The 18,070-nt window shown below is 38.9% G+C and overlaps 1 protein-coding gene and 1 long non-coding RNA gene across 4 annotated transcripts; one reads left to right on the forward strand and one right to left on the reverse strand.

Annotated features, from left to right (window-relative positions):
* Positions 1–333: 333 nt before the first annotated feature.
* LOC122874849 lies at positions 334–5,724 on the reverse strand. Its single transcript, XR_006377699.1, has 2 exons — positions 5,580–5,724; positions 334–4,708 (listed from the first exon to the last, which is right to left on the reverse strand). It is a non-coding gene; the product is annotated as an uncharacterized LOC122874849 (long non-coding RNA).
* Positions 5,725–5,897: 173 nt separating this feature from the next.
* On the forward strand, positions 5,898–17,796 carry LOC122874841 (RNA-binding protein, mRNA-processing factor 2a). Of its 3 annotated transcripts, none has more exons than XM_044193271.1 (8): positions 5,898–6,332; positions 9,070–9,147; positions 10,562–10,600; positions 10,877–10,939; positions 11,964–12,114; positions 13,180–13,343; positions 15,504–15,576; positions 16,708–17,796. In XM_044193271.1, the coding sequence occupies exons 1-7, from the start codon at positions 6,054–6,056 to the stop codon at positions 15,567–15,569; spliced, it is 840 nt and encodes a 279-aa protein (XP_044049206.1). In that variant the 5' UTR covers positions 5,898–6,053; the 3' UTR covers positions 15,570–15,576; positions 16,708–17,796. The 3 variants fall into 3 exon arrangements, with proteins under 3 accessions (XP_044049206.1, XP_044049217.1, XP_044049227.1); XM_044193282.1 differs by having other exon boundaries at positions 13,180–13,328; XM_044193292.1 differs by lacking the exon at positions 15,504–15,576 and having other exon boundaries at positions 13,180–13,328.
* The last annotated feature ends 274 nt before the right edge of the window (positions 17,797–18,070 follow it).

Genomic DNA, 18,070 nt, shown 5'->3' on the forward strand with positions numbered 1-18,070 from the left:
TGTTGTAAAGTTATAACTGCTAATGAAACAACTTGTTTACTTCCTCAATTTTGTTAACAATCATCTATTAAAAATATCACTCCTGTGAAAATTCCCTCTTAATAACTTTGTCTCCAACAAAGAGCAGATGTAAAATGGCAGCTGTGAAACTGCTGTGGAGTGCAGCTGTGACATCAAATGAAAGCAAAGCATTAAATTGTAATTTATGTCGTCTGCTGAAACAACTGTCTCCACTGTGCAGTTCCACTAATGTCACTTAAGTGGAAATTCACTTACTGCTGTGAGCTGCTGTGCTACAAATGATGTCAGCTTCACATTTAAATATACTTTCTACCAATAAAGCAAACCAAAAACAAGCGTATGTTTGATGCATGTATCAGCGGTGTGGTATATGAGGGTTGATTGATTTCCAGCAGACGTGGAAGATTCTCCGCCCTCCTTCTGTCCTTGTTGGCTCTCACCGCGGGTGTGACAATGTCTGACAAGTGTTGTAAAAAGGGCAACAGATAAAATATGACAACCAAATGGATAACTGGTGCTGTCACTAGCTAATAGGGTATTACAGATATTATTGGTTTAAACTCTTTAAACAAAATCCCTCAGTTGAAGAAATCCAATTTCATACCCATCATGCTGTTTGGGCTGAAAAGCGCGGCTACATGCATGTCCTTGATTAGCTTTAATGTATTCGTGAAGAGGGCTATTTATTGGACAAAGTATTCACGAAACGTCACAAATGCATCCCGCGCCTCCCTCGCTCAGTGTGTGGGTGAAAAAGCTTCAAAGTTTCCTAGGACCTCCAAATGGATGTTTGGCTGTACCACAGAGGACATGGAGAACACAAGCTAAGTGCTTTAGCAGCGGGTGATGCTAACGCAGTAGGACAGGCTCAGTGTGGCGTGAAGCAGAAGAGTGCTGTGCGTGGTGACTTATGGGACAATGGGGCCGCTTTTCGCAAATAAAACATGAGGCTTATCCAGAGCCTCTGAGCTACACAGTCTCGGTTTCTGTCAGGTGTTTGTGGGTAGAAAGAGAGGGGGGGAAATCTGATTTAATGCTCCTGAACTATTTGGATTATCTGGTGGATACAATGAAGGGTAATTCAGTGAAATATATTGTTTTTTTGGTAATGTGCAGAATCCTGTTAACTTCTTAACATCCAGTTTGCTACTTTTATTTCCTCTTAAGTAGCTTTAATGTTGTTAAAGCTATCTTATTCCACACTATTGATACTTCATATCTATTCTGCTTAAGCTTCTGATATAAGCTAAATGATTTTTACATCGAGTGAAATATTCAAACCCAAGACTTTTTTATGGCTGCACTTTTTCATCAAATGGAAATATTCCTTGTACATCACTTTATACATATTTCCCCCAAAATTTTGTCTAAGATATTTATATCTTTGGAAACTCGGGGATCTGCACTAGAATTTGAAATAAAGTTCTGTACACTGTCATAAGAACTTGCTTTTTATTTTGTTGAATTTATAAAAGTATCAAGCGTTATCATTGGACAGGACATTGATTTTGCAGTGTAAAAGGTATTTATCTGATATTTTAGAGGAGAATCATACATTACAACATATGTAGATATGCAGTTCCCAACCCGGGGTTTGTGACACCTCCAAGGGGTCACAAGATGAATCTAAGGGGTCATGAGCTAATTACCAGGGAAGAAAACAAGAAAACAACAACATTCTGCTACACAAAATTATGTTTATCTTTTTAACTTTCCTCTCATATTTGGCTTTTGCTTTATTTTATCTTGAAATACTACATAGTTTCACCTCTTCAAGCCTCTAAAATTGTTCAAATCAAGCAATCTTAGAAGGGAAAATCATTGATTGTTTCAGATCATGGACATATGCAACCTGTGACAAGTGGTCACAAGTAATATTTTATTGTATTCAAGCCAAAGATGTTGGGAACTACTAACATACACTACTGTCTAACTATAATACTAATAATTCGGCTGAAAGAGAGCCGACAAAAGAATATTTCTCATTTAGTCCTAACAATCTATCGTGCATCTACAGTGTTTCCGAACTGGCAACAGCAGTGTTTGACACGTGCGGGGCTAGTTGTGATGTAAAAGCGGAAGACAGTCATCCATAAAAAAAGACTATTCTCCAGTTTCTTCAATTAATGAGAAGCAGCAGCAATTTGAGTCCTAAAAGGCACCAAAGTTCTGAAGCAATCCATTTAGTCTAAAAAAAAAAACATCTCTTAATAATTTCAACTATAAAAGTCTCAGCCCTCAATTATGTAATGCCAACACTTAGACGGAAGAGGCCTCAGAATTTAGCTCCAAAACAACGTCAAACATTCCTTTATAATTCAACCAAAGAGACGTATAAATAAGACATAGTTTGTGCAGTACATCTACACAAAGCTATCTTGGGCTGTGAAGATGGCAGTGACATCTTTAGGCATAAAAGGTTCAGAGCTTCAGTGACTCATTTTTGCTTTTTGACCCTTTGTATGCCAGTGGTCCGTGTTCTTCAACCGCTGATTATATTTAAGGAATTCTGGCATTTTTAGAAAGTTGCATTAAAGAGTTGTGGGAAGAAGTAGAGAGAGAGCACATGGCACGGAGAAAAAAAGGCATCAAATAACATTTTTCAGGCTGCCAAGTTTTGAGAATGTGCTTTAAGTGAGTCTCATTTGTATTAGATGATACAAAAAGAAATACATATTTTGTTTTAGCATGTTTTCAAACAATGGAAATAATATGCCTTTGTTTCAAGCAAATCCTTAGCAAATGTAAGCAGTTATTAAATAATCAAACTGATATTTAAAGCCAACTGTGTGTCAGACTCTTTTTTGATCATATTTCTTTGCATAACTGTGTCTTCTTTTAGTAGATTTTAAAGATAGTGGAGGAGGTTTGATGTAATAAGACGAGGTGCATAAAGATGGTGGCCGCCTGTGCATTAAAACCTCATGATGCAGAATGTACAAACTGTATGTGCTGAATAAATTAATGAACACTCAGCAGCACAGTCAATTTTTCATAGGCAGCGAGTGTTACTAAAATGACGAACAGAGTGTAATATATGTCGTTCCTTAACATCTTAGTATAATACAGCTACTGACTGAAGGCAGATCTCTGCATATTTTTATTCTATAAAATGTAGATCTATACCTTGTTTTCAATTTCAACTTTACCGTCCCCAAGGAGAAATGTGTCTTGCAGCCAGGTGAAACACACATGACACCAAAATCATGTAAGAAAAATCTGTGAAACGTGCTAAAAGCTGCCACACAAGCTCAGATAAAACAATGTACATCAAATGATAAAACCTGGAGTACATCATCATCCAACATCATCATCATCACCCACATGACCTTTATTTCAGCCTATGGAATAGATTATAATACTTAATTCAACTCTGCCAAAACCATGAGGAGCAGACAGTTTAGCTCCTGAAAGAGGATTCACTTCAGCATACAAACAAATCAGTCATGTAAACCTCATTTTTAATTCAAATCTATTGATAATTTCCCACATTCAAGGAGATTTTGCCTCATTAAATCATTTAGAAACATGTATAATTCTAAAATTGGTAAAATCAGGACGAGTTGCTACTTCCACATTATTTCACATAGGGTTGCAACTAACAATTTTTATTATCATTAATCAATTAACTGGTTGGTCTAAAAAATTGTATTGTTGTAAAAATTTATTTTTTTCCGGCCGACGGTCCAAATTCTAAAGCTATTCGGTTAACAAGGATATAAAACAGAGAAAAGCAGCAAATATGTTCATGTTAATACTTTCATTCATTCATATAGTCACTCATATTTATATAAGTACATTATACCTAATGGACAGACTATTTATTGATAGACTGTACATATGTCCACTCATTCAGAGATCCAGTGCAGATATCTAGGGCCATCTGCTCAGTGTTTTACTTTATCTTTATTTTTATTTATATGTATATTTATATTTTTATTCTTATTATCTTGGTTTGGTTCTGTACTTTTACTGTGTTTCATTCTCATTGCAGTTGCTATGACACCTGAATTTCCCTCCAGGGATAAATAAAGGTTTATCTTATCTCATTTGAGAAGCTGGAACCAGTTCATGTTTGGCATTTTATTTCTTGCAAAGTGACCTAAATGATTAATTGATTATCAAAATAGTGGGAGGTTGCAGATTAATTTTCCGTCGATCGACTAACTGATTAATCGACTTTTGTTTCAGCTCTCATTTCATGCGAAGAATTTTGATAATCAGTGCTTTGATTCATAAGATAATCCTCAAGAAATTACTGCTGCAATGAAATACAATAACAGGTAACACTGAGATGAACACATTAGTTTTCACTGTTTAATGTTTCATCTGTTACTGAAGCTTGGCTCTAATATCTGTTTGTGCATCTCCTCTCATCTCTTTCTCTCTATAGATATGTACGTATATTTACCACTTGGGTTCAGTATGTACAGAAACACACTGAAAACACAGTAGAGCGTCACTATTTTTAGATCAAATCACTGAAGAAGCACAGTGAGAATACGTCCGTCCACTCGGCCGCCCCCCTCCTCGCCCTGCAGGCCTGATTGTGTTCCTATACAAAGTCAGGAAACTGTCTGGCCTTTGAGAGCTGCCTTGTTGTGAGGAAACACACTGCATGCTGGGCTCACGTCCAGGGCCGAGCCTCAATACACAACACGGGCCGTTTCCCCACTCTTACATCAGCCTGGACCCAAATGATTAGAACACACATTATTAGTATTATTATTATTGATTTGCATTTGTAATGGCACAAATAAAGATTATATATCTCTGTAAACAAGGCTTATCAGTTTATTATGTATTAATCCGTTAATTAAACACAGTCACATCAAATAAATTAATACTAGTGTGTGTGTGTGTGTGTGTGTGGCTGCAACTGAGGAAATATTACCATAAGCATTAAAAACTGTTCAGTCACTTTTGGCTATCGATTATCAAGGTGAAGCTCTTCTCTTCACAATATATTGAACTACTAATGTCAGTTTATTTTTTTTTATTTTACTCTAATATAAGCTGCTAGAATAATTCAGCCCTGCTGTAAATTAGTTAGACATAACAGTATATCAACATTAAATTATAACCCTATCACCAATACTAATCCTTTAAACCCTTGGTCCTGTATGCACTTTGATGTAAAGCACATTTACCTGTAATGAAATGAGCTACATAAATAAAACAGCCTTGCCTTAAAGTGCCCTTACATTTTTGGTTATTAAGCATAAATCTTTTACCACATAATATAAAAGATCAAATAAAATAAACAGAAATACATTAAATGTGTTGGCAGTATGAAGTCTTTAAGCATCGTGTAAGTGTCACACAAACAGCATGAGATCCAATATTATGGGAAAGTAATTGCTAGTTTTATTTCGTGTTACTTTTCTTTTTCTTTTTTCCCTATTATTTATGTTTTGGAGGTGAAGGAAGTTACAGATACAGACATGCAAAAAAAAGAGAAACTTTTACAACAGCAAAATAAAATAAATAATACATAGTAATAATGATAATAAAAATAGTTCAATTTTTATAAATTGGAGAGGTTTGGGATAAGTTACCATTGGCTCTCCGGGTCCCATAGAAACGGTGATGTAGCGGCGGAGGGGCCGGCGCTTCCTGCAACAGCTGAGGCGGATCTGCAGCCTGATTACGGCTCACAGCGGACTCCAACATAATTGATGACCTAATTGAAAAGCAGGAGGAGGAGGAGGATGAGAGAGAGAGACAGACGGAGAGAGAGAGAGAGAGAGAGAGAGAGAGAGAGAGAGAGAGAGAGAGAGAGAGACAGACAGAGAGAGAGAGAGAGAGAGAGAGAGAGAGAGACGCGCTCCAATGAGAAAAGTTTACTTGTTCTTCCTCCGCACAATCCCACAGCTGAGGGCATTAATGTGAGCGCAGAGGCTTTCTGTTTTTTACGCGCACTTCTTCCCCCCCCATCTTTCACCTTCACACACGGAGCACAAATCCACCTTCTCACCTTTAGTTTAGCGCGTGTCTGTGTTTCTTTTCTGTCCTTTTCCTCCCTTTTATGAATGATTCTCTCTCGCAATACTACTTCCACTAAAGCTACTAAAACATCCTCGGATACCTCGTCGTCCTCGTCCGCACGACCTCACCTCGGCACATCTTCTCTCCTCAAGTTCAGACGCCACCAGGACTTTCACTGCAGCTTCAGACGCACTTGGGGGAAATATCACTCGACGAAGAAAGACTTGATACTCAGTGCAGCAGCAGCAGCCGCTGAGGCGACCGTCAACATGAGTCTCAAAGCTGACGCAGAGCCGAATAACAGCGTTTCCATCGAAGAGGAGGTGAGTTTATCAAAAGTTTTATTCCTCTGCTGCACCGGGCTTTTACACGCTCGTGCTCACGTTCAATGACCAATCCAATTTAAAATTATGTTTCCGGCCACAAATGCAGACTTGTGCTTGCAAGTTGTGTGTTGCTGGGTGAAATAACATTAGCTTTTTGGCTATCCACTGAAGTCCAGAAGCAGTTTTTTAAAAGGAAGCGAGGAAGGCGCGATTTAAAGGGGCGAAACCACTTCTGGAGTATCACAGTTGGCTCTTTACACAGATAATAGTTTGTTTGTTTTTTTTTTGTTTTTTTTTTCATCATGCATTTCTTTGATTCCTAAATCTTACAGTGAGGTGTGTATTTTTTTTTTGTATAGATTAAAATGTGATTCACCAGGTGTGGAATAAATACAGTAAATAACCACTAAACAACCACTATGAGCCAGTTAAACTGTATTTTTAAAATATATATTTAATTTGAAGACCCAATTGTCAGATTTACTTGTTGTCGTTTCTGTGTGACCTGTACTGGACATGAGGCTTTTTCAGATGTGGGTTGAAAAATCAGTAGCCTATATCTAATCAAAAAATATTTAAATTAGTTTTAAATAAAACGATTTAAATTAATAAAATCAGCGGGCCGACTGAATGGAAAAGGGAAAAGAGGTGTTAAAACATATCTAGTGTCTCTCCTAAATTTTTAAAACATCAGTAACATTTTTTTACTCTCTTCTCCGCAGTTTGTTGCAGCGCATTAGCTGCGTTTGTTTGCATTCAGGAGCCAAACAAATTAAGATGCCTCATACCAACTCTGCAGGTTTCATAATCTCAGTATCCCCACTTTTGATTTGTGAAAAGGCTCCAGGTTATTATGAAATTGTTACATGACATCCTCATTTACAATTTGTATGTCTTAATATATAATATTTTGGGGGGGAAAAAAACATGAATAGTAATACAACCATTAATATTTAAATCAACACATTTCCTCCAAAATGATCCATGATGACTTTTCCCTGCTGCCACTCTTCAGTTCTGTGTGGCCAGCTATATTTCCTCTTTAATGACTCCTTTTTATGGAGAGACACAGAGAGGAGCGCTGGGCCTTTTGTTGGTCCTCCTTTGTTCCCATTGTCTTATAACAAAGCCACATGTGGCCACTTGACTTTTCTTAGCCTAATTTGCTCTTGTATTTTTTTTCCCTCCTTGTAATTAAGAACAAAGATCAAGCAAACAAACAAAAATCCCCCTTCAAAGTCTGTTAAGAGACCTGTTAAATACAGCATGTCAGTCATCAATAGTTGTTGCATTTGTTTCAAGAATTAACCAAAATGTATAACTGATGTATTTCAGATTTTATTAAAAACAATACAGCGTGCATGGACCTCAGTCAACAAGAAGCCGCTGGACAGATTAAAAACATCTCCATTGAGTTGGTGTCCTGCTGAGCCGGCCTTCAATTGCTGTATGTGCTGACTTGTAGGAAGGGCTGAGAATTGCTGCTGTGCTGCACCTGAAAAATGGCAGGGCTGGGGCCGCGGGTCAGAGGAAGGAAATGGTGTCACGCTGTGCTCTGTTGTCCAGTGCTGTTCGTCTGGCAGCACCATTGTACTGAGGGCCTCCACACCGGCTGGGAACTAATGGACCTCACACTGCACAGTTTATTTCCCCGGCCACACTGGACTGCACACAGCATCAGCTGTCAATGTTTGGTCGGGGCAAGTCCAGGGGTCCTTGAAGGGGATCCAGGGTTCCCCAGCAGAATGAAGACCGTCTTATGTTCATGGTTTAGCTCGTAACATGTTGGAGGAATGACAGGATGTACCAAACTTACGGTTTTAATCATTTATAGACAACTGTTCAGATCTGTTAATGAGAAATATTAAATGTTAGGGAATTATTTTGAAATCTGTTTTTTCAAGTCATCTGTCTGGGTCTTCAAGGACTCAAAGCAGGGATTCCCAACCTGAGGGTGAGGACCCAGCCAATGGGTCGCTTGATAAATCGGAGGGGTTACGAGATGTTAAATGTAAAGCAAGGAAAAAAAAAACTATTTCTACTATATAAAATCAGGTTTATTTTTCAGACTTTCTTCTAATCTTTGCTTTATTAAACACTGGATATTTTTACCTCTTTTCGGGCCTTTAACATATTCAAATAAAACGATCTTGGAGGGAATAGTCACTCTTTGGTTGCATTGCTCACAACCTGTAAACATGTGCAAACTGAGGCATCGCAGGAAGACGTGGTCTGGTTTTAAGGGGTCAGAACCCAAAAAGGTTGGGAACCCATTGCTTAAAGGGTCAAATCTCCAGCAACACATAACATACAGACCAACTTTATTGTGCGTTTAAGCTTTTGGGCTTCATCAGAGTCCAGAAAAGGTTTGGGAACACCTGACCAATAGGACCAACTCGACTGTGTTGTCTTGTCACGTTGTGGTTCTTTTATCTTAAATCATGTTTATTTCCTTTATCATTTCCCAGGACTTGATACTATGAATATATACTGTACACAACGTTTTGTGGAAAGCTCCACTGTAAATATCCATCCATATGTGTGTTGGTTATTAAGGAGGAATGAGAGATGTTGGGACCAAGGATGGATGGAGGGCTAGATATAGTGCAGCTCACAGTTCTTATCCCGCATGCCGATCATTGTGGAGAATGAAAACCAGACACCAAATAAAGATACTGAATATTAAATGGGTCACTTCCAACTGACCAAATGCACTCTTGCTTTTCGTTTGCAGGTACGAACACTGTTTGTCAGTGGCTTACCAGTCGATATCAAACCACGGGAACTTTACCTTCTCTTCAGACCTTTTAAGGTAAGTTACAACAGTATGTTTAGGGAAAGAGTGTGTTGTACAGATTGTAAAGCCACGTGAGGCTTTTTTTTTATTTTTTTATTCGTGTATATAAACTGTATAGACTTCTCACCCTTAAAAAATAAAGCATAGGTAGCTGCTGTGTGCCCGGTGCTAGAACAGTCAAGTGTTTCTAAAAAGGACTATCTGCACACAGAGGAAGACCTTTTTACAGTTTACATTTTATTAAAGTAACTGTAAATCTTTTTTAAACCACTTTCATGACGCAGTAGCATTTGGTGCTTCAGATCATAGTTTATCAGTGCTCCTTGTTTTTAGTTGCATCAAACAATACCCCATGTTAATGGAAGTCTAGATATTTGCATATATGGAAATGAGGCCACATCATTGTTTGTCCATTGCTGTTTTTTGACTGGACTCCAATTCCATAAACACCCCTCCCACCCGTGTCCTAACTAACCAAATTGGAAGTGGTATCCCTCGCACATGGATGATCTTGTGGAATGTGTAAATGAGTAGCCCTTTCGATTGGCCAACCAACCCTCTCCGTGACCCAGCTCACCCACCGTGTAGGGAAATTTTTATTTCCTCTCGTAACATTCGGAGATTGTGAAATCACTGACCCTTTTTTTTTTTTTGTTTTAAGTCATTGTAACATTGTTTTACTTCTTGCCCTTTGCTTCTACAGTAGGCAAACACAGCACAGTGTGTGCAAACAAGGTTAAATCTGATTCACTTGTTTACATTCAGGTTTGGTCCAAATTAAAAACCTTTTTTTTCCTTTTTTACAAGATGTTTTCAAGAGAAACCTCTTAATAGTGACTGTATTCTACCTCTTGTTGTTCTACACTGAGCTACTGAAGCTAAATCTGGTTTGGATTGTTAGGATTTATCACAGCCAGTGAAAGTTGTTTAATTTTCCATGGCTGTAAATCAGGATCAGGAGAGATCCCATCTATCAATACTCTGGTCAGGCAAAATTCCCCTTTGTTCCTCAGGAATTTGCTCCTGCTTCAACCAACCCTTGTGCTGTCTTTAACTTGGTTTAAAACCAGTGACTTTATTTGGAAGTCAATCTATTCTTAAACTAGTGCAAAAGAGAGAACCCTCACATCGGATAAAATGTGCTTTCACCTTTTTAAACCAAACATGGTCTTTTTCTTTTAGCTTTGAGGATGAATTTAACTTTTACCTGTAATGAAATCAGTGAAAGCTGCATTGTTGGAAGTGTGCATGTTTCTCCTGTATTTTAGTATAACAAATGTAAGTACAGCACTGTCACAGAAGGATCCATGATGGCCAGAACTGAAGGTGCACACAAAGCAGGTTCCTCTTGATATAGCGAGAAGTGTTCATGCCTGACTTCCTGCATGTGACTCCAGGGTGGATAATTGGCTATCTTTCTTCCCCGCAGGGTTATGAAGGGTCACTGATTAAGTTAACATCAAAACAGGTGAGACTCTTTCCATCAGTGGAAGGAACTTGTTTAATGCTGTACTAAACAAATGGCCAGGCAGCGTTGGCTCTCTGTAATGTCAACACTGGCTAAAGAGAGAGGATGGATTATCCTCTTGTTGATTTTACAGCATTGTCTAACACAGCATGAATATTGTGATATTACCTAAATAATCAATGTGATATTTGACACAAACGCAGGTTCTTGCGTGTTAAGATGGGCCTCCATTTGATGTTGGTTGTCACAGTGTGTTTCTTCCCTTTTGCATTCCAGCCTGTCGGGTTTGTAACGTTTGACAGTCGATCTGGAGCTGAAGCTGCGAAAAATGCACTAAATGTAAGCATTGCCTTGTTTTTAAAGACTTCCTCTCTGAGTCTGTTTTTCGATTTTTTTTTTTTTCCCTTTTTTTTTTTATTTTAAGTCCTCTTTAAATGTTGCTTTTATATTTCTTAGATTTGTTCTAACCTTTGCTTAAGCCTGGAAAAAGTGATTGGGACTCTTAAAAAAAAAAAAATTCTTTCCCATAAAATTTCTCAAAGCCAACCCATTTTGTCTTTTATAATTCAATGGCAGGGCCATTTTTGGAAAGAGGCCAGAATCCCGTAGCCTTACGGTAGTTTACTTTGACCTTTATACACATCCCTTCTTAGTCTGGTATAGCTTTCCTTATTTTGCATATCACTGCTTTACTGTATAGCCACATGTGTAGTGTTATTTGAACACATCTTCAGTAGTGTAACCTCTTATTTGTCACCCAGTAGCCCACATTGGCAGTATCTAACACTTCTCTCTCATAGCCTAGCCTTCCTTATGAGCATCACCTCTAAGACACACCAGCAGTCACACACACAGACACACATACACCAAAATACTACTCACCTGCATGTGGGCACAACGCTTAGGGCACAAAAACACAAGCAGGGTTAAACCACCTAAAAGGAATTACACTCTAAGTCTCGTCATCGGCCCTTTTCCTCGTCTCCCTCTCCTCCTGGCTCGTGCGACGGGGTGAACTCATCAGTCGCCTGTGCTCTTGATTTCGTCATGAGGAAAGAGATGCAAGCATGTTGAAATATTTCAGGAGTGTATCCTTCAGTCTACCCTTGTTTTTTTCTTTTTTTCTTTTTAAGACATGACCTTTTTTAGTTCAGTGAAAGCAGTCAGGTGGTTAGGGTCTATTTTAACATCCCACAGTAGGACAGAACAGTGTTTAGCTCAAGGGAAGCTTGGAGGATACATCCTGAGTATTAAAACATGGCTTTAGGAAAGGAGGCCATGTGAGACTACTGAGCTACAGCCCCTCAAACTCAGCCCACCTCCCTTACGATACTATGTCCCCCCTCCTCCGTCTCTCCCCCAGGGTATCCGTTTTGACCCCGAAAGTCCCCAGACCCTGCGCTTAGAGTTTGCTAAAGCCAACACGAAGATGGCAAAGAGTAAGCTGATGGCCACACCGAACCCCACAAATATCCACCCTGCTCTAGGAGCACACTTCATTGCACGGGACCCATGTAAGTTGTACGGCTGCACCACTCTAGGCTCTCTCATCCACTCTCACCTTGGCAATGCCACTACTCAGTTACCCTTTTTTTTTTTTTTAAATCTTACGATATTGTGGCATTCAAGACAAATGGGCAGGGGTTAAAAAACAGTATCTAACAAATTTAAGGACTAACTCACCTCCACATGCATGTGTCATCTCGACTCTTAAGACAGCCGCTTTGCTTCTGTCCAGCTAGGGAAATTCCACTCTCACAGGGTTTAATCAGCAGTTGTCTCTGCTCCCTTTGCCTAAACACCTGCTGGATTCATTACTTTTGGACAGGTGAAGGTTGGCAACAGTGTTAAGCTGTATTCAGACCAGATTTCGCCTGGCGAAATTTACTCGTGTGGTTTGACAAAAAGCAGGAGGCGACAGGAGACTGCATAGGTAGGGTTGTAAACAAACTGTGGGAGCTAGCAGGCTAAACAGCATTTCACAAAATTGTAAATTATACAGCATTTTATTTAAACATTTTACTGTCATTAACATCTCTGTCCTTACACTCACTACAGCCCAACAACATCCTTTCGTCTCTGCTGCTTGTATTTCGCCATGCAGTTATAAAACAAGAATATAACTAATATATCCTGATTGAGAGGTCAGCTCCACCTGCTCTCATACTGACCGGACACTAGAAAGCTTGGCAGTTTTACGTGTCAAAGTCCAATCAGATTGAACTCCGTGAAGGGAACGAGGCATGTCCGTTTGCAACCAAAGGGAATGTGTTCCACATAGGAAATGAACAGGAAGCGAAATCTGGTCTGACTGCGCTTCTTAGGGTTGTAAAAGTTATTTATATTCTTTTAGTGACAGTTCAAACTATTACTACAATAAGAATCATCACTGGTCAGTAGTAAACCTAAAAGCCACATTATGACACAAAACCTCTTTTGCAGCATGCTTTGATTACACATTTTCTTCCTTATTTTAAAATTTATAGACTCCTTACTGATTGCCTACATGATGTGAGCCTGTATGTTCAAGGGTAGGTCAGTCAGTCAGTTTTGTTTCCTCCCACCCTGTACTTCCCCAGATGATCTCACAGGGGCAGCACTGATCCCAGCATCTCCGGATGCCTGGACTCCTTACCCCCTGTACACCACGGAGTTGACCCCAGGCCTTCCTCACGCAGCCTTCACTTACCCGGCGGCCGCTGCCGCTGCTGCAGCCCTCCACGCCCAGGTGAGGGACCAACCGGTGTGTGTTTCTCTTATCTTAACTTTTTTTTTTTTTTTTTCCTCCAGTTCACATTCAGCTCTGACAATCCAGGGAACTTTTATAGAAACACAATGAATGCCTGCCCCCGGGCATGCTACTGACTATCATGCACAGCTGCCATTAAGTGCATGATTTTGTAAAAGCTGCAGTGTGCAGGTGTTATGCTCAATTTGTGCCATCACAGCTACAAAGTTGATTCTTGAGGGAAGTCCTAAAACAAATTAGATAATTAAGGGTGCACCACGACAATTTCAAACTTGATAACATGGTGCACTGTTAAAAGCAGTTTCAGATTCTTGCAACAATACCAGTGGTCCTCCTGAGGTATTATAATAACAGCACAGAGACGTTTGTTGCTGAATCCAACCAAGGTATCAAGTCTTCAAGTTGCTGTTGGCTGCACAACTTGTGCTCAGTCTTAAATTATGAAACCGGGAGCTGAGTGGAAGTCAAAACCATGAGCTATATTGTAATAAAAATAGTCATTTTGAAATAGCAAATGTCTTTGACTCATGCTCTGCCATCAGTGGAAGTAATCCTTGATGTTGTCTAACCTTTCAATACTATGCACTTACTTTAAATCCCTCTTTGTTGTTGTCATCTGGCTGTTTTTGGCTCATGGCTTCCTTTTTGTGTATTAGTGTTAGATCATGGAGACATTTTTCCTTTAATGGCGCTCCGTGCATCACTGTCCCAGCAGTGTGCTGATGGATAAAAGGTTCTTACTGATGAAATACCCATGTTTTGGTCCACAATGTTGATTAAAGAAGTAGATCATTTCAGAAAACTACAAATTTGAGCTCTAAGAGATCAGATTCAACTTTGTCATTACACATGTACAAGGCAACAAAATGCAGTTTAGGTCTAACCACAAGTGCAATAAGCAAGTGCAGGATAGAGCAGTATTATGAAAATATTTTACAAGTGGTACTATGTACATTATGTAAAGATGGCATTACTATAAACAGAAGTATACTGATGGATATGTGCTATAATGAATTGGACTGGGCAGAACAGTAGTGCAAATAGTTCCCAACTAAGACTTGGTGCTAAGTTTGCATTTAGACTGTAGCTGCACTTTAAGTGGTAATGATCACTTGCTTTAACATTTTAACATGCTGTTTCAGTCTGAAATCACATTAAAACATTTTATTTTGTTTGGATCTCATTTATTCTATTTTAAACATTGCAATACAAGTTCCATCATGTCTGCTGAAAACTGATATAAACAAGATGGGGGGAAAATGGGTGTACAAAGTGTTTTATATTGTAAGCTAATTGCAGTCTAAATGCTACAGCAGTAGTGCGCTACAAGGCAGTGGGCAGGCCTTTTGGTAACAATAGCAATGGAAAATATTTCTCTTGGTGGGTCATTTAAAGTTCATTGTGATCTAACTTCCTCCTGCAATGTAAGAGCACAGGGGAGTGCTACACTGCAAAGTAGGCAGCTATTACATAGGCCATTTTGTTGGGCACAGGAATGTCAGGTATTTGCTTGGAGAAATTGTCAGACCTGATGGCCTTCTCCGGAGGTGCCAACTTACTGTCCACGTTTCTGTTGGAACATAAGCTGACTGTGTAGCCACACAAAGGGGGGGAAAGCCTTTTTAATTGCAATCTGATGAAAGATCATTAAAACGCCTGAGTTCTCTTCCCACTGACTCTCAGCCTTGTTAGTTTGACTGTATGACACATCAGGAGTCTCCAAATGCCCCTAAACAACTGCTGAAAACTTCCTGAGTATATTAAGCTGTTAGGCCGTGCAGTCGTGGCCTCTGTCCTGTTTTTATTCAGTGTAGAAATGCAAGGCGTCAATCTGCCACAGGTTTTAGTCACAGGTATGGAAAGGTACAGGCATACCAGCTCTTACCCCATGGAAATGTTTAACACATGAAGAGGTTCAACTCTTCACATTTCCATGCCTGTTAATTACTCAAGGACTATTGTCCTCAATGAGCAGCTACATGACCCACATTCCCATGGCTTCAGTGACCAGGGCTTAAAGGGACAGTCCTCCTAAACCTGCTTGTCAAAGTACATTTCAAAGTGTATTAATGGATGAAATCTGCAACATTGAGGATTGAATCACTGAAGCCTGGTTTTGGTCTGGTGTACATGATTATGTTTGTGTTTCTTTAGATGCGCTGGTACCCTACTCCCTCTGAGACTTCCCAGCCTGGATGGAAGTCCCGGCAGTTTTGTTAGATATTTAGTGAGTAACCTTTGGTCCAACAGTATTGTTTAGATTTACCAACATCTCTAACTGCTAACCTGATATCATGCACAGAAACCACTAACACAATGTTTGACTGAAAACTGCAGAATGTGTCAATACAAATGAAAATGCCTAAACAGATTTTTATTTTATTAGTCTATGTATAAATACTTAGACTTCCCCAACCTGTCTGTGGCACTCAGCCCCAAGCCTTTTTGTTCCTACTAAAAGCATAAATCTTTAAAAATGAGCCATGAATATTTACTTTTTTTTTTAAATGGTTTCCTGAAACAGCTGGACAATGTAGTTTTTAGCAAATGTTATGCAAACAAGAGTAAATTGTGCACTTGCTGGACACTATTTTCAGCTGTGGATTAGTACACATTTGGTGTATGAGTTGACAGCAGCAGGATGGTGTATGTGGGATTTACGCAAAATAAACTACAGTGTCTATGTTGTAATCAGGTAACATGTAACAAAGTGTTTATATTTTTAAATAGTCTTTGGACAACAATGAAGCTCTTAAGCAAAAGAATAAGCTGTCAGGCTTTAGATACAGTTAGTAGGATCAGTTCATTTTTGTTTTTTGGTATTTTCATGGGATTTATTGACTAAGAAACAGTATCACTTTACTTAGCCTGGTGATATATTCTAATACAGCTATTTCTGATATTGCTTCCTCTGTGACCGTAGACCTCCATTATTTGTTTTTTTTTTTTTGTTTTTTTTAAAAACACATCTTTGAGTTGCACTGGGTGACATGTTTCGTTACAATGAAGCTGGGCTCAGTAGTTTTGGAGTTCGTTCCACATTCACCATCAAATGTGTATTAATCCACATCTGAAAATAGTCCCCAACAAACGCACTATTTACTTCTTAATGGTTGTTAAAAACTACAATGCCCAGCTGAATGAATTTATATAATTAAGGGCTTTTTTTTGTCTTCGATAGGGAAAGTATTGTGAGACGACTAACATTATTGTTTTTGGTCTTTTCATTGAATTTTTTTATTTTTTTTTTGGACAGACTATAGAATGAGAACTTTTATCCTTAAGTTCAAGTTGTTTTTTGAAATAAAGGCTTTATTGGCATGTTTGGACTAACTCTTGTTTTCCTTATTTTCTTCAGGCCTCTGGAAACCACACCTTTGTCCAGCTGAAGTGAGGTTTGCCAAGCTCATTAATTTAATCAGGTTTATTTAATGGACAAATGTGCATTACTATAAACAAACAGTATTTATCTCCTCCCGATTTGTCTCTGGGGGGAGTCTGAGTTGAAACCATCTTGCTGTCGACAATCTGAGCTTATCCTTGGCAACTATTGCGGTACCATCTTAACACTTCAAAAAAAACCTCATGCAAAGCCTAGTCAAACTCAATGGATCATAATTGCTGAGGAAAATTGACGAATTGAAGTTACCGTCGTTAAGCTAGTTTTTCCATGGGTTACCGCTGCTCCTGGGAGGTTTAGAAGCGTTAAGAGTCATTGCATGTTAGTCTTTTTGGCATGAATTTAGAACGCAGAGTTCTGTGTATCCTAATTTTCTTAGTGTTTGTGTTGCCTCTTTACCTTGGCCTAGACAGCGAAAGGTTTTGTTTTCCTGTAGAACCTTGGTCTTACCTCTGTGAAAGCTAGGCTGTTGTGTAAATGGCTTATCTCGCATGGACCTTGTGAATGCATCCCTACGTTCTATGACAACCCCAGCCCTTATGATCATATCAATGTCTTTCATTATTTGAGCAAAGGAAAGTACAAATATTTTTGTACTTTTTTGCGTAATGTATATTTATGCATTTTCGTGCAACTAAATAATGAACCTGTATAAGTTGGATGTTTAGTCGTCTCTTGTGTTTTTGGTGTTACTTTTTGATCCTATAATCCTGTTTAATGTAGTTTTAAAGAAGAAAAGTGCAATTTGTTTAAAGGTGAAGTGGGTATCTGTCAAAAAATGGAACTATTCTGAACATGGCTTGTGCCATTCTGCTAAAATGAGATTGCTGCAAAACGATCTTTCAGAATGTGAAACTGGACTACAAACATAAAGGGTCGCTTTTTTGGGGGGGGGCCATTTTGAAATGGGAAGCAGGATTAGTGATGGAGGAATTTAGTTTGTGGTTTAGAACATGTTTGTCTTTGTATCTGCTGTGCATAAGATGTAAAAAAAAAAAAATAATAATAATAAAAATTCCCATCTTATGAATAAAAGAAATTAATGCATTTCTGTTTGGGCATCTGTCATTTATCACTGCGGCAAGTCAGCGGCCAATCAAAGTTAACGCTCCAACACTGTATGCTAACTCCAACAACTGAACTCTGTGGACATCAGATGTTGACATCAATAATTCATGCCATCTTTTCATTTGTAATGCACCATTGCATTAGTGTCTCTTTGCATCATGCGCAGAGCTGACCTCCACACTCATAAGCTGGTAAGATGCTCTGCTCAACCAACCATGACTGCTTCTCAAGGGACTCTTAAGTGACTTTTCTC

The sequence above is a fragment of the Siniperca chuatsi genome, linkage group LG1 (genome assembly GCF_020085105.1).
Source record: "Siniperca chuatsi isolate FFG_IHB_CAS linkage group LG1, ASM2008510v1, whole genome shotgun sequence".
Classification (NCBI taxonomy): Eukaryota; Metazoa; Chordata; class Actinopteri; order Centrarchiformes; family Sinipercidae; genus Siniperca; species Siniperca chuatsi.